Source organism: Capra hircus, chromosome 11 (assembly GCF_001704415.2).
Source record: "Capra hircus breed San Clemente chromosome 11, ASM170441v1, whole genome shotgun sequence".
Classification (NCBI taxonomy): domain Eukaryota; kingdom Metazoa; phylum Chordata; class Mammalia; order Artiodactyla; family Bovidae; genus Capra; species Capra hircus.
The window spans coordinates 61,545,478-61,559,110 of NC_030818.1; the positions used below are offsets into that span (position 1 = coordinate 61,545,478).

Sequence of the window (13,633 nt, forward strand, 5' to 3'; positions counted from 1 at the left end):
TACTGTGCCCATATTTTACTGTGCCCATGGAATGTTCCCTCGGTATCTCCAATTTTCTGGAAGAGATCTCTAGTCTTTGCAATTCTATTGTTTTTCTCTAGTTCTTTGCTTTATTCACTTAAGAAGGCTTTCTTATCCCTCACTGCTATTCTTTGGAACTTTGCATTCAGATGGGTATCTTTCCCTTTTCTCCTTTGCCTTTCACTTCTCTTGTTTTATCAACTATTTGTAAGGCCTCCTCAGACAATCACTTTGCCTTCTTGCATTTCCTTTTCATTAGGATGGTTTGGGTCACTGCCACCATACAATGTTACAAACCTCTGTCTGTAGTTCCTGAGGCACTCTATCAGATCTAATCCCTTGAATGTATTCACCACCTCCACTGTGTAACCATAAGGGATTTGTCTTACCTGAATAGTCTTGTGGTTTTCCCTACTTTCCTCAATTTAAGCCTGAATTTTGCGATAAGGAACTGATGACCTGAGCCACAGTCAGCTAGAGGTCTTGTTTTGCCTACTCTATAGAGCTTCTCCATCTTCAACTGCAAAGAATATATCAATGTGATTTCTGTATTGACCATCTGATGATGTTCATGTATAAAGTTGTTTCTTGGGTTGCTGGCAGAGGGTGTTTGCAATGACCACTTCATTCTCTCGGCAAAACTCTGTTAGTCTTTGTGCTGCTTCATTTTGTACTCCAAGGCCAAACTTGCTTGTTCCTCCAGGTCTCTCTTGAGTTCCTACTTTTGCACTCCAATCCCCCACACTGAAAAGGACATCATTGTTTTTGGTAATCATTCCAGAAGGTCTTGTAGGTCTTCATAGAAATCATTCAGCTTTAGCTTCTTTGGCATTCCTGGTTGGGGCACAGACTTGGATTGCTGTGATATTGTATGGTTTGCCTTGGAAACGAACCAAGATCATTCTGTCATTTTTGAGGCTGCACCCAAGTATTGCATTTCAGACTCTTCAGTTAACTGTAAGGGTTACTTCATTTCTTCTAAGGGATTCTTGCCCGTAACAGTAGACATAATGGTTATCTGAATTAAATTCACTCATTCCTGTTCCATTTTAATTTCCAAAGATGTTGATGTTCATTCTTGTCATCTCCTGCTTGACCATGTCCAATTTACCTTGATTCACAGACTACTGGTTTTTCCAGTAGTCATGTATGGATGTGAGAGTTGGACTATAAAGAAAGCTGCATGCCAAAGTATTGATGCTTTTGAACTGTGGTGTTGGAGAAGACTCTTGAGAGTCCCTTGGACTGCAAGGAGATCAAACCAGTCCATCCTAAAGGAAATCAGTCCTGAATATTCACTGGAAGGACTGATGTTGAAGCTGAAACTCCAATATTTTGGCCACCTGATGCGAAGAATTGACTTCTTGGAAAAGACCCTAATGCTGGGAAAGATTGAAGGCGGGAGGAGAAGGGGACGACAGAGGATGAGATATCACCGACTCGATGGACATGAGTTTGAGTAAGCTCCGGGAGTTGGTGATGGACAGGGAAGCCTGGCGTACTGCAGTACATGGGGTCTTAAAGATATGACTGAGTGACTGAAGTAGACTGAACAATCATTAGTAACTGAAGATGATAATCTTTAAAAGCCAATTTAAATTGGTATGTAGTATTCTATGTCATGAATATTTGTACTTCTTCCCCCCTAGTACATGGGGCTGAAGACCAGACTGCTCAGGTGGCAGGTCAGGTGGTCTGGTATTCCCATCTCTTAAGAATTTTCCACAATTTGTTGTGATCCATATAGTCAAAGGCTTTGGCGTAGTCAATAAAGCAGAAGTAGATGTTTTTCTGGAACTCTTTTGCTTTTTCAATGATCCAACGGATGTTGGCAATTTGATCTCTGGTTCCTCTGCCTTTTCTAAATCCAGGTTGAACATCTGGAAGTTCTCGGTTCACATACTGTTGAAGCCTAGCTTGGAGAATTTTGAGTCTTACTTTGCTAGCCTGTGAGATGAGTGCAATTGTGTGGTAGTGTGAACATTCTTTGGCATTGCCAGAATCTCTTCTGAATTGGAGAGACTGACTGTGGGGAAAACTTGGTCTTGGACTGCTGGGCAGGGTCATGCTCAGTAAATTTTTAATCCAATTTTCTACTGATGGGTGGGGCTGTGTCCCCGCAATCCCATTAGTTGTTTGGCCTGAGGTGACCCTATCCTGAGACTACAGACTCTATGTTAGGGCTAAATGTGACCTCCGAACGGACTTTTGCCAACACGCCCCTCCCAGGACCACACAGCAGGCCACTGTTGACACACCTCTGCAGGAGACCCTGCATCACTCACAGGCAGGTCTGGCTCAGCCTCTTGTGGGGTCATTTCTCCTTTCTCCTGGTTCCTCGGGCACACAATGCTTTGTGCCCTTCAACAGTCTCTGGTAATCATGAGGATATACATATTTGCCAAAACTCATTGATCTATACATTTAAAATAGGTATAATTTATTTGTAAATTACACCTGAAAAACTTGATTTAAAAATCTGTCATCATCTTTGTATGAAGAAAGCAGAATGCTGTCTGGAACAGCAATCCATCTCAAATGACACGAGATCCAGTTTTAAGATGACTAGGTATCTAATCAAGTACCTGACATTTTCTTCCAGCAGTAAATGGCCACCAATTACCACGTTGGTAAAGTAAACTTTAAATAACTTATTAAAAATAACTCTTTTAAAGAACACATACTTCTTACAAAAGTTCTGAGAAAAAAATCATATTACTTGCTGTTTAGATGAAGTGACAGATACATACGTAATATTGCCCATGATTTTCAAAATCCTCTGAGAGGGAAGAAGTTAGCTTTAATTTGTTTAATATCACCACTTTGACATTTAACCTTTTCCTAACTTTGCAGGTGTTATAAGCACATTGTTGGAGCACTCTTTAATATCACCACTTTGACATTTAACCTTTTCCTAACTTTGCAGGTGTTATAAGCACATTGTTGGAGCACTCTTTAATATCACCACTTTGACATTTAACCTTTTCCTAACTTTGCAGGTGTTATAAGCACATTGTTGGAGCACTCTAAGTAGATGGAATAATCACACTATGGAAAGAGGAGTGTGAGAGTACATGCTGTGATTGGGAAGCTCCTAAGGCAGCAGAGCTGAGAGACGAAGCCTGGGAGACAGACAGGGCTTATTAACTACTGAAGGATTTCAAGCTGCAGTAAAGAGAAAAGTGAAAGTGTCAGTCACTCAGTCATGTCCAACTCTTTGCAACCCCGTGGACTGTAGCCTAGCAGGTTTCTGTGTCCATGGAATTCTCCAAGGAGAATACTGGAGTGGAGAGCCAATCACTTCTTCAGGGCATCTTCCTGACCCAGGGATCAAACCAGGGACTCCTGCATTGCAGGCAGAATCTTTACCACCAGGGAAGCCAAATCTATGAACAGATATGCACTCTGGTGGCAGTTAAGGGTATTAATTGAGCAGTAGGTGGGGAAGATTGGAAGGCAGACCATTACAGACAGAGGGCCACTGCTTGATCATGGTACAATAGGGAAGGTCTAGATTTAAGGTAATCACAGCAAGGCTGAATAGAATGAGATGTTTTAGGCAGTGATGTCCTTTTCATCATAGGGGACTGGAAGGCAAAAGGAGGAAGTCAAGAGATACCTGGAGTAACAGACAAGTTTGGCCTTGGAGTACAAAATGAAGCAGAGCAAAGGCTTCATTTTGCCAAGGTTTGCCTAAAGAACACACTGGTCATAGCAAATACCCTCTTCTAACAACACTACACATGGACATCACCAGATGATCAATATCAAAATCAGATTGATTACACTCTTTGGAGCCAAAGATGGAGAAGCTCTATACAGTCAGCTAAAAGAAGATCAGGAGCTGACTGTGGTTCAGATCATGAACTCCTTATTGGCAAATTCAGACTTAAATTGAATAAAGTAGGGAAAACCTCTAGGCCATTCAGGTGTGACCTAAACCAAATCCCTTATGATTATACAGAGGAAGTAGCAAACAGATTCAAGGGATTTGAGCTGGTAGACAGAGTGCCTGAAGAACTAAGGCAGGGGGGTTCATAACACTGCACAGGAGGTGGTGATCAAAACCATAAGCAAGAAAAAGAAATGCAAAAAAAGCAACATGGTTGTCTGAGGAAGCCTTACCAGCAGTGGGGAAAGGAGTGAAAGGCAAAAGGGAAAAGGAAAGATATATCCATCTTAATGCAGAGTTCCAAGAAATAGCAAGGAGAGATAAGAAAGCCTACAGAAGTGAACAGTACAAAGAAATACAGGGAAAAAATAGAATGGGAAAGACTAGAGATCTCTTTGAGAAAATCAGAGATACCAAGGGAACATTCCATGCAAAGATGGGCACAATAAAGGAGAGAAATGGAATGGACCTAGCAGAAGCAGAAGATATTAAGAAGAGGTAGCAAACATACAGAAAACTGTGCAAATAAGGCCTTAATGACCCAGGTAACCACGATGGTATGATCACTTACCTAGAGCCAGACATCCTGGAATGTGAAGTCAAGTAGGCCTTAGGAAGCATTACTACAAAGAAAGCTAGTGGAGGTGATGGAATTCCAGTTGAGCTATTTAAAATCCTAAAAGATGATGCTGTTAAAATGCTGTACTCAATATGTTAGCAAATTTGGAAAACTCAGCAGTGGCCACAGGACTGAAAAAGGTCATTTTTCATTCTAATCCCAAAGAACGGCAATGTAAAATAATGTTCAAACTACGGCACAAATGCACTTATTTCACATGCAATTAATGAAGGTAATGCTCAAAATCCTTCAAGGTAGATTTCAACAGTATGTGAACTGAGAACTTCTAGATGTACAAGCTGGATTTGGCACCAGAGATCAAATTGTCAGCATCTGCTGGATCATAAAAAAAAGCAAGATAATTCAAGAAAAACATCTACTTTTGCTTTATTGATGACACTAAAGTCTTTGATTGTGTGGATCACAACAAACTGTGGAAGATCCTTAAAGAGATGGGAATACCAGGCCACCTTACCTGCCTCCTGAGAAATCTGTATGCAGGTCAAGAAGCAACACTTAGAACCAGACATGGAACAACAAACTGGTTCAAAATTGGGAAAGGAGTACGTCAAGGTTGTATACTGTCACCCTGCTTATTTAAATTATATGCAGAGTACATCATGAGAAATGCCGGGCTGGATTAAGCTCAAGTGGGAATCAAGATTTCCAGGAGAAATATCAATAACCTCAGACAATCAGATGATACCACCCTTATGGTAGAAAGCTAAGATGAACTAAGGAGCCTCTTGATGAAAGTGAAAGAGAAGAGTGAAAAAGCTGGCTTAAAACTCAACATTCAAACAATTAAGATCATGGCGTCCAATTCCATCACTTCATGGCAAATAGATGGGGAAACCATTGAAAGAGTGACTCCATTTTGGGCTCCAAAATCATGTGGACAGTGACTACAGCTATGAAATTAAAAGACACCTGCTCTTTGGAAGAAAATCTATGACAAAGCTAGATGTTGTATTAAAAAGCAGAGATATCACTTTGCGGTCAAAGGTTCATATAGTCAAAGCTATGGTTTTTCCAGTAGTCATGTATGGATGTGAGAGCTGGACCATAAAGAAGGTTGAGCACCAAAGAATTGATGCTTTTGAACTGTGGTGCTGGAAAAGACTCTTGAGAGTCCCTTGGACAACCAGGAGATCAAATAAGTCAATCCTAAATGAAATCAACCAAGAATATTCACTAGAGGGACTGATGCTGAAGCTCCAATACTTTGGCCACCTGATGTGAAGATCCAACTCATTGGAAAAGACCCTGATTCTGGGAAAGATTGAGGATAAGGGGGCAACAGAGGATGAGATGGTTAGATGACATCATCGACTCAATGGACATGAGTTTGAGCAAACTCCAGGAGATAGTAAAGGACAGGGAAGCCTGGCATGCTGCAGTTCATGGGGTCAAAAGAGTCAGACACGATTGAGTGACGGAACAAAACCTCAGAAGGCAGAACTGATGGCATTTCATTGCTGACTGGATATGGCGTTAGGAATGAGGGAGGATTCTAGGATGATTTCTAACTTGTAATTCTGTCCATCTAAATAACTATAACATCCCTTAAACTGGAATACATAGGAGGAAAAGCAGGGAGAAAGATGACAACTTCAAGTTTGCACATAATAAATCTGAGGCAGTTGTGCAGACTCAACAGGTAGGTTTCCTGTAGGCTAGGTTAACATGTGGGTGTGGAGAGCAGTGGCCTAGGCTGAAGTCAGAGACAGGATACCAAAATAAAAAGTAAACTCTTGGTTTGATGCATGAGACAGGGTGCTCAGGGCTGGTGCACTGGGATGACCCTGAGGGATGGGATGGGGAGGGAGGTGGGAGGGGAGTTCAGGATGGGGAACACATGTACACCCATGGCTGATTCATGTCAATGTGTGGCAAAAACCACTACAATACTGTAAAGTAATTAGCCTTCAATTAAAATTTAAAAATTAAAAATAATTTAAAAAAATAAAGAAAGAAACTCTCATTTTGCATGAAATGGGAGGGGAGCTAAAGATGGAACCTTGGAGAGCCTGAATATTTTCATGAGGAGGCAGAAGAAGAGCATAAAAAAGTGCCAAAAAGTTGCATTGAGAGTCACAGAAGGCAAGAACAATGAGAATTTGATGGTAATGTGGTCAGGAGCCATCAAATGCTGAAAAGTCATCAAGTAACTGAAGCGAAATATGTGTATCAAGTAGGAAGTCACTGGTGACCTTTCCAAGAGCAGCTCCAGGAGAACATTGAAGAGAAGAGCCAGAAGGTGGTGCTGTGAGGGGGGAATGGGCGTGAAGAAGCAGAGAAATTCAGTGTTCACTATTCTATTAAGAGCTTGACTGTGAAAGGACGGTGAACATTTGATTAATAACAGAGGGGAAACAATTTTAAGGAACAGATGTATGTTGCTTTGTTTCATGGTGTGGCTTGGGCCTGAGCCTGCTGATGTAGCAAGATTCATGGGGAGAGTGGGGAAGGTGACAGAGTAAAGGCGTCAAGGGGAATGCTGTGGGATCCAGCGTGGAACTAGTCGTAGGTAAAAGGAAGGCTCCTATCCCACTGAATTGAAACTGAAAAGATTTATTACATGGAGGTAAGTGGTTGGGTAGGTGGTGAGGAGCAGATAAAGTCAATGAAGTATCTATTAAAAGGGGAGATTCTCTGTTGAAAGGGCAAGAAGCTGATCACATGAGTTTAAAGAGAGCGGTGAAAGTTGGAAAAGGTGATGAAGAGAACGGAAAAGCTTTATTATCTAAGAAATACAACTAGGAACTCCTCTTTTTAAAATTAATCCCAGTTTACATATATGGAAATATGAATAATGATTGTTAGGTAAAGAAATTCTGATTACACACTGCCTCTACCTAGAAAGATGACACCTCTTGCTCCCTCCTGAGGAAGACATGTTAGTTTTTCACATTCTTATAGTAATAGTGGTGATGGCCTTTTAACCTCCAGTGGCATTTGTGTGATAATTATAAGGATTTAGAATGGAAGCTCTAGCCTTCAACAGAGTTTTCCTTCAACATTACACTAACTGACCTATTCTAAGAGTCAGACTCCAAAAATCTTAGCATATTGGCAGCAGCCACTGACACGTTTACATATGACAGCATTCTATTTTAAACTATGATCTATCTCAGCTTCTTAAATTGTACGCTACACCTTTCATGTCAAAATTTCCAAAGGCTTGCATAACAAGCATATGAAAAACATCTCATAAATGCTCTCTAGTGGGGAAACTGCACATGAAACTACCTGTTTATATATGCAGTAACTTGAATTATACATGAAAATTCCACATGGATGCCCAGAATCAGCACTGTGTTAATTCAAGAAGTATATTAAAATTTCTGGATGTATTTAGTAGCAGATCCTAAGAAAAATCTGTTCTTTAAACAGGGTTTTCTTTAAAAAAAAAAAAAAAGAAAGAAAAAGATCTGTTAGCTGGAATATACTGTTTCAAGGAATCTACTCTTCCTAGGAAAAATAATATATAATAAACAATAATCTTCTCAAAAATCTCAAAAACACTTCATTCTCAAAAATCCTGGGAAACTACATGTTTTGTTCTTTTAAAGACCGTGTAAGACTGTAAAATTTCCCTATTCTATAAATCTTATAAGTCATAATGAAAATAAAATTTAAATGATAAATGTCAGTTGCAGAAGTTATCACCTTTTCATTTGAATGCTTGACTTCTATTGGATAATTCTCTTCCAAGAGACCTACTTGGGAAAAAGAGGTGACAGCCAACTCATTGCCTAATTGATTTAGGAACAGTGCCCAGGGAGATAGTCCAATTAAGTTTACAAGCTGGCAATTAGCAGGAAGCCCTCTAAATCCCTACACTGAGAGCCTGTTTACTTTAGTAAGAAGGCAAATGTGCTAGAGATAGGAAGAGAAAGCTGTGCTTTTTGCAAAGCTGTTGTGAGCAGGCCCACAAGGGAGGGCTGAAGAAAAGCTAGGTATATGTTAGTAGATTGCCTTCTTGTTTGACAGGTAACTGGGATACAGAGAGAGGGAGAGAGTTTCAACAAATATGCAAAACATCTAACATCCACTTTAATAAGTGTTGTGCGTGGAGACACACCACTATTAAACATGTAGTTGGGCAAAGTAGAACTGGATTATCTCATAATAAATGAGATTCCAAACATATTTTTATTGGATAATACTAATGTTATGAATGGATTTAGGTTCTTTTTTTTCATGTGAAAAGAACATAGGCCTCACTTATATCCCTGATAGCTTTCAAGTTAAGTCATTTTCATTAGATTTATTTCATTCGTTCTATTTCAGAGGCAAGTAGATCCATTAAAAACAAAAAGTAAACTGACAGTTACTTAAAAAACAATGTTTTTCAAAAACTTAACTTTGTGCCACAGAGCCAAATCCTGTAAGGGGTTTTGAAATGTATCTACTTTTCTATGTTTTCAGGTTGCAATCAGTTCAGTTCAGTTCAGTCGCTCAGTCATGTCTGACTCTCTCCAGGCCTCCCTGTCCATCACCAACTCCCGGAGTTCACCCAAACTCATGTCCATCGAGTCAGTGATGCCATCCAGCCGTCTCATCCTCTTTGGTCCCTTTCTCCTCCTGCCCTCAATCCCTCCCAGCATCAGGGTCTTTTCCAGTGAGTCAACTCTTTGCATAAGGTGGCCAAAGTATGGGAGTTTCAGCTTCAGCATCAGTCCTTCCAATGAACACCCAGGACTGATCTCCTTTAGGATGGACAATAATGTGCACTAATTGAAACATGTTTTTTAAAACCTAAGCAAGTTCCTCTCAAGAATGTTAAATTATCAAAACTGCCTTAAAAATATCATATATTTAAGGACATAGCTGGTAATACAAACCTATAGAAGGCAAATAAAAATCATGGTGAAATAGTATACATTAATACATAATTTTCCTAATATTGAAATAATTTTTTGAATATTTTTATCTAAAAGAAAAACATAAAGTTACACAAATATCTTCAGCAAATTCTAACCAAGCATTTTCCTTCCTCTTCTTTTAAAACTCTTGTTTTACATATTTTCAATCTGGAAAGAAATGAACACTCATCTTAAATAACTTAATAGGAAAAGTATTATATCCCTACACACAGAATTTTACAATGGACATAGTAAGTACTTAAAAATATTCTCATATGTACTATTTCTTAAGGAATTTTTTTAGTAGCCAGTTTAGTTTGGAAAGCATCATATATGGACAGCTCAGGCTTTTTATTCATGTGATGGAAAATTAATGCAATTTCAAATTTTTTCAATATATAATGGACCTTGAGATTTTAGAAAATTATCCACAAAACTTTCTTAAGAAAACTACATGAAATGTTTGAAATGTAAGCATATTGAGGGGATGAGAAACAAAAAAAATCTACATTCCAGGAACAGTTTTACTGTCTTAATTATACTATCATCATAAAAAAATTTATTTACTCACCAACTTCCTTGACTTACCAAGTTTAAACAGAAGTACACCCAAAGGTCCTCTATCAAACCTGAGGAAGAGGAGATTATAGATGTCCCCACTTTCAAGCTTCTTAGAAACAACCTGAGGCGCTATCCACTGCATTTGAACAAGACTGCTGGAAACATCAAAGAATTTTTTGAATTGTAGAGTCTCCCTAGGTGAATTGTCTTCAGCCAAAAGCTGGATGTTAATAGGAGAAAGAGCCATATCAAATATTTGCAGCTCCCCTTGGTTACTGCCAACTAGCAGAATGGCCCCACTTGGGTGGCAGCTTACTAACGAAGGCAGAAGTTCAGCCTGAGCTAAGAGAGTCACTCTACGGCGAGTTTCATAAAGAATTATTGAAGAATCTTCACAGCCCAGGATCAGTTTGTCTTCAGCAGCACTCCTGCAACAACTAATGGCCTTCGACTTAAGTGGTATCCTGGTGACTGATACACACTGGATTTTGTTCCGAACACATTCATAGATGCAGCTGTCAGCCATGGGCTCTTTGTCTACACTGATGGAGCACTCCACTGTCAACACTTGATTAGGATGTTTGGTGTCAAAGCGAACATCCAGTGGATCCCATTCTGTATGTACAGAACTCAGAACCTGTAAGAAATATAACAAGTATGTTCAGATAGACTGTGGTTTTTCTTCAGCTGTCACACATAGCACTGCATATTAATCTAGAATCCTACTGAATACAGTCAACTACCACCTTAAATATCAGCAACATATTAGCAGGTATGTATATGTCTCATATAGAACATATATATAAATGTGTGTGTGCGCACGTGCACTGTCATGTCTGACTGTAGTCTGCCAGGTTCCTCTGTCCATGGGATTTCCCAGGCAAGAGTATTGGAATGGGTTGCCATTTCTTTCTCCAGAGGATCTTCCTTGACCCAGGGATGGATCTCCTGTCTCCTGAGTCTCCTGCATAGGCAGGTGGACTGTTTACCACTGAGCTACCTGGGAAGCCCATATATAAATAAATATAGCACATACTGAGCACAGCTGCAGAAATTAAATTATAAAATTTTAACTTAAGCATTTTGTTTTAGAAAGTCTGTAAGTAACATACAGACAAATATTTCCTACAATATACAGAAACTAATAGAGTGGGCTTTTAGTAAAATAATACGCCTAGCAGATTATCTAAAGACATCAGAAGTGTGATTTTTAAAGGATGAATAAAGGATTTTAACAACTCAGTTCATCTTCTTCCAACCCACTACCCCTGCTGATTCTAAAATTACTGGTAAATTATTTACCAGAAATATATTTCTAATTAGTAGTGTAAGAAATAAAAAACCAAAATGGTCCATTTTCAAGAACATCTAGCATTGAGTGAGAGCTTGCTGATGTAATAGCCAATAGCTGATAGCCATAAGGGATACAAAACTAGAAAGTCTGGGCAAACAAAGGGAGGGTGAGATGCCTTAGATTTTCGTGCAGGTTCATCCTACCGGTGAATTCAAAACCTAAGAACTGGAATAGGTACACAGAAAAGGAGGAAATAAGACGTGGCGGGGTGGTGGGAGGAGATCATAAAGAGGGAGGGAACAAACCTAGGTGACATCCAGGAAGACTGTTTACCCCTTGGTACTCAGCCAAAGAGGAACAGGGAGAGGGACTTGCATTCTAGGGTTAAGATGCTCCCTGTAATGACTCTAGGTGTGCCTGCCCATCAGACACCAGATCTTGCAAGACCATCATTAAAGCCTTACTTCCATTCTTTGGGTTTGGGCTGGTGAGCGTGTTTCTCACAAGCAGGGCAGGATAGGCAAAAGAAAAAACTTTAGAACCCTGTTAACATTCCTGTAGAAATATTTTGTTGTTGTTGTTTAGTTGCTAAGTCATGTCAGACTCTTTTGCAACCCCATGGACTATAGCCCACCAGGCTCCTCTGTCCATGGCATTTCCGAGGAGTAGGTTGTCATTTCCTTCTCCAGGGGATCTTCCTGACACAAGGATTGAACTTGTGTCTTCTGCACTGGCAGGCGGATTCTTCTACCACTGATTTTATTGTCAGAAAAGATATGAAGGGTTGTTAAGTAGGTCAGTGATTAACAGAAAAAAATAAGACGGTAATGTACCAGTTACGACCCAGAGGGATGATACGGGGAGGGAAGAGGGAGGGGGGTTCAGGATGGGGAACATGTGTATACCTGTGGCGGATTCATGTTGATGTATGGCAAAACCAATACAATATTGTAAAGTAATTAACCTCCAATTAAAATAAATAAATTTATATTAAAAAAAAGACCTGGTGAGTAACATGACTTATAATACTAGTGAGGCAAAATCTGAAAAGCATTTCTAGTGTGGAAAGAAAAGGCAACAAGAATAATAAAGGAATAAAGCAGGCCATTTATCTTATTCATATGTAAATGTGGGAGGCCAAAAATCTGGAGAATGCTATCTGAGATCATTTTTAACACTGCTGAAAACCTCAAAATTAGATTTAGAAACATTACAAAGCACATGTCTACAAGAGACAGAATTTAACAGAACTCTGCATGTGTGTTTGTGCACTCGCAGAAGTTCAAAATCTGACGAAATAGGCCAGTATCTGAGTTAATAGTATTATACCAAGGTCATGTTCCAGGATTTGACAATGTACTGCAGTAATGTACATTACTGGGGCAAACAAGGGAAACTAGGCAAACTAGGGGGAAAAGTACAGGGAAGGAATATGCTTTTAGCCATTTTGGCAATTATTTTAGCAGTCTGGCTGTCTGGGGAGGCCTTACAAATAGTTGTGAAAAGAAGAAAAGCTAAAAGCAAAGGAGAAAAGGAAAGATATAAGCATCTGAATGCAGAGTTCCAAAGAATAGCAAGAAGAGGTAAGAAAGCCTTCTTCAGCGATCAATGCAAAGAAATAGAGGAAAACAACAGAATGGGGAAGACTAGAGATCTCTTCAAGAAAATTAGAGCTACCAAGGGAACATTTCATGCAAAGATGGGCTCAACAAAGGACAGAAATGGTATGGACCTAACAGAAGCAGAAGATATTAGGAAGAGGTGGCAAGTATACACAGAAGAACTGTACAAAAAAGATCTTCACAACCCAAATAATCACGATGGTGTGATCACTCATCTAGAGCCAGACATCCTGGAATGTGAAGTCAAGTGGGCCTTAGAAAGCATCACTACGAACAAAGCTAGTGGACATGATGGAATTCCAGTTGAGCTGTTTCAAATCCTGAAAGATGATGGTGTGAAAGTGCTGCACTCAATATGCCTGCACATTCGGAAAACTCAGCAGTGGCCACAGGACTGGAAAAGGTCAGTTTTCATTCCAATCCCAAAGAAAGGCAATGCCAAAGAATGCTCAAACTACCACACAATGGCACTCATCTCACATGATAGTAAAGTAATGCTCAAAATTCTCCAAGCCAAGCTTCAGCAATACATGAACCGAGAACTTCCAGATGTTCAAGCCGGCTTTAGAAAAGGCAGAGGAACCAGAGATCAAATTGCCAACATCTGCTGGATCATGGAAAAAAGCAAGAGAGTTCCCGAAAAACATCTATTTCTGCTTTATTGACTATGCCAAAGCCTTTGACTCTGTGGATCACAATAAACTGTGGAAAATTCTGAAAGAGATGGGAATACCAGACCACCTGATCTGCCTC

General features: G+C 39.7%; 1 protein-coding gene across 1 annotated transcript in view; it reads right to left on the reverse strand.

The window, feature by feature from the left end:
- The window catches only part of WDPCP (WD repeat containing planar cell polarity effector), a 311,304-nt gene that overhangs the window by 125,907 nt on the left and 171,764 nt on the right, over nt 1–13,633 (reverse strand). The window contains exon 10 of the mRNA XM_013967779.2: nt 9,992–10,601. Within this exon, the coding sequence (XP_013823233.1) occupies nt 9,992–10,601 (610 nt within the window). The remainder of the gene's footprint in view (nt 1–9,991; nt 10,602–13,633) is intronic.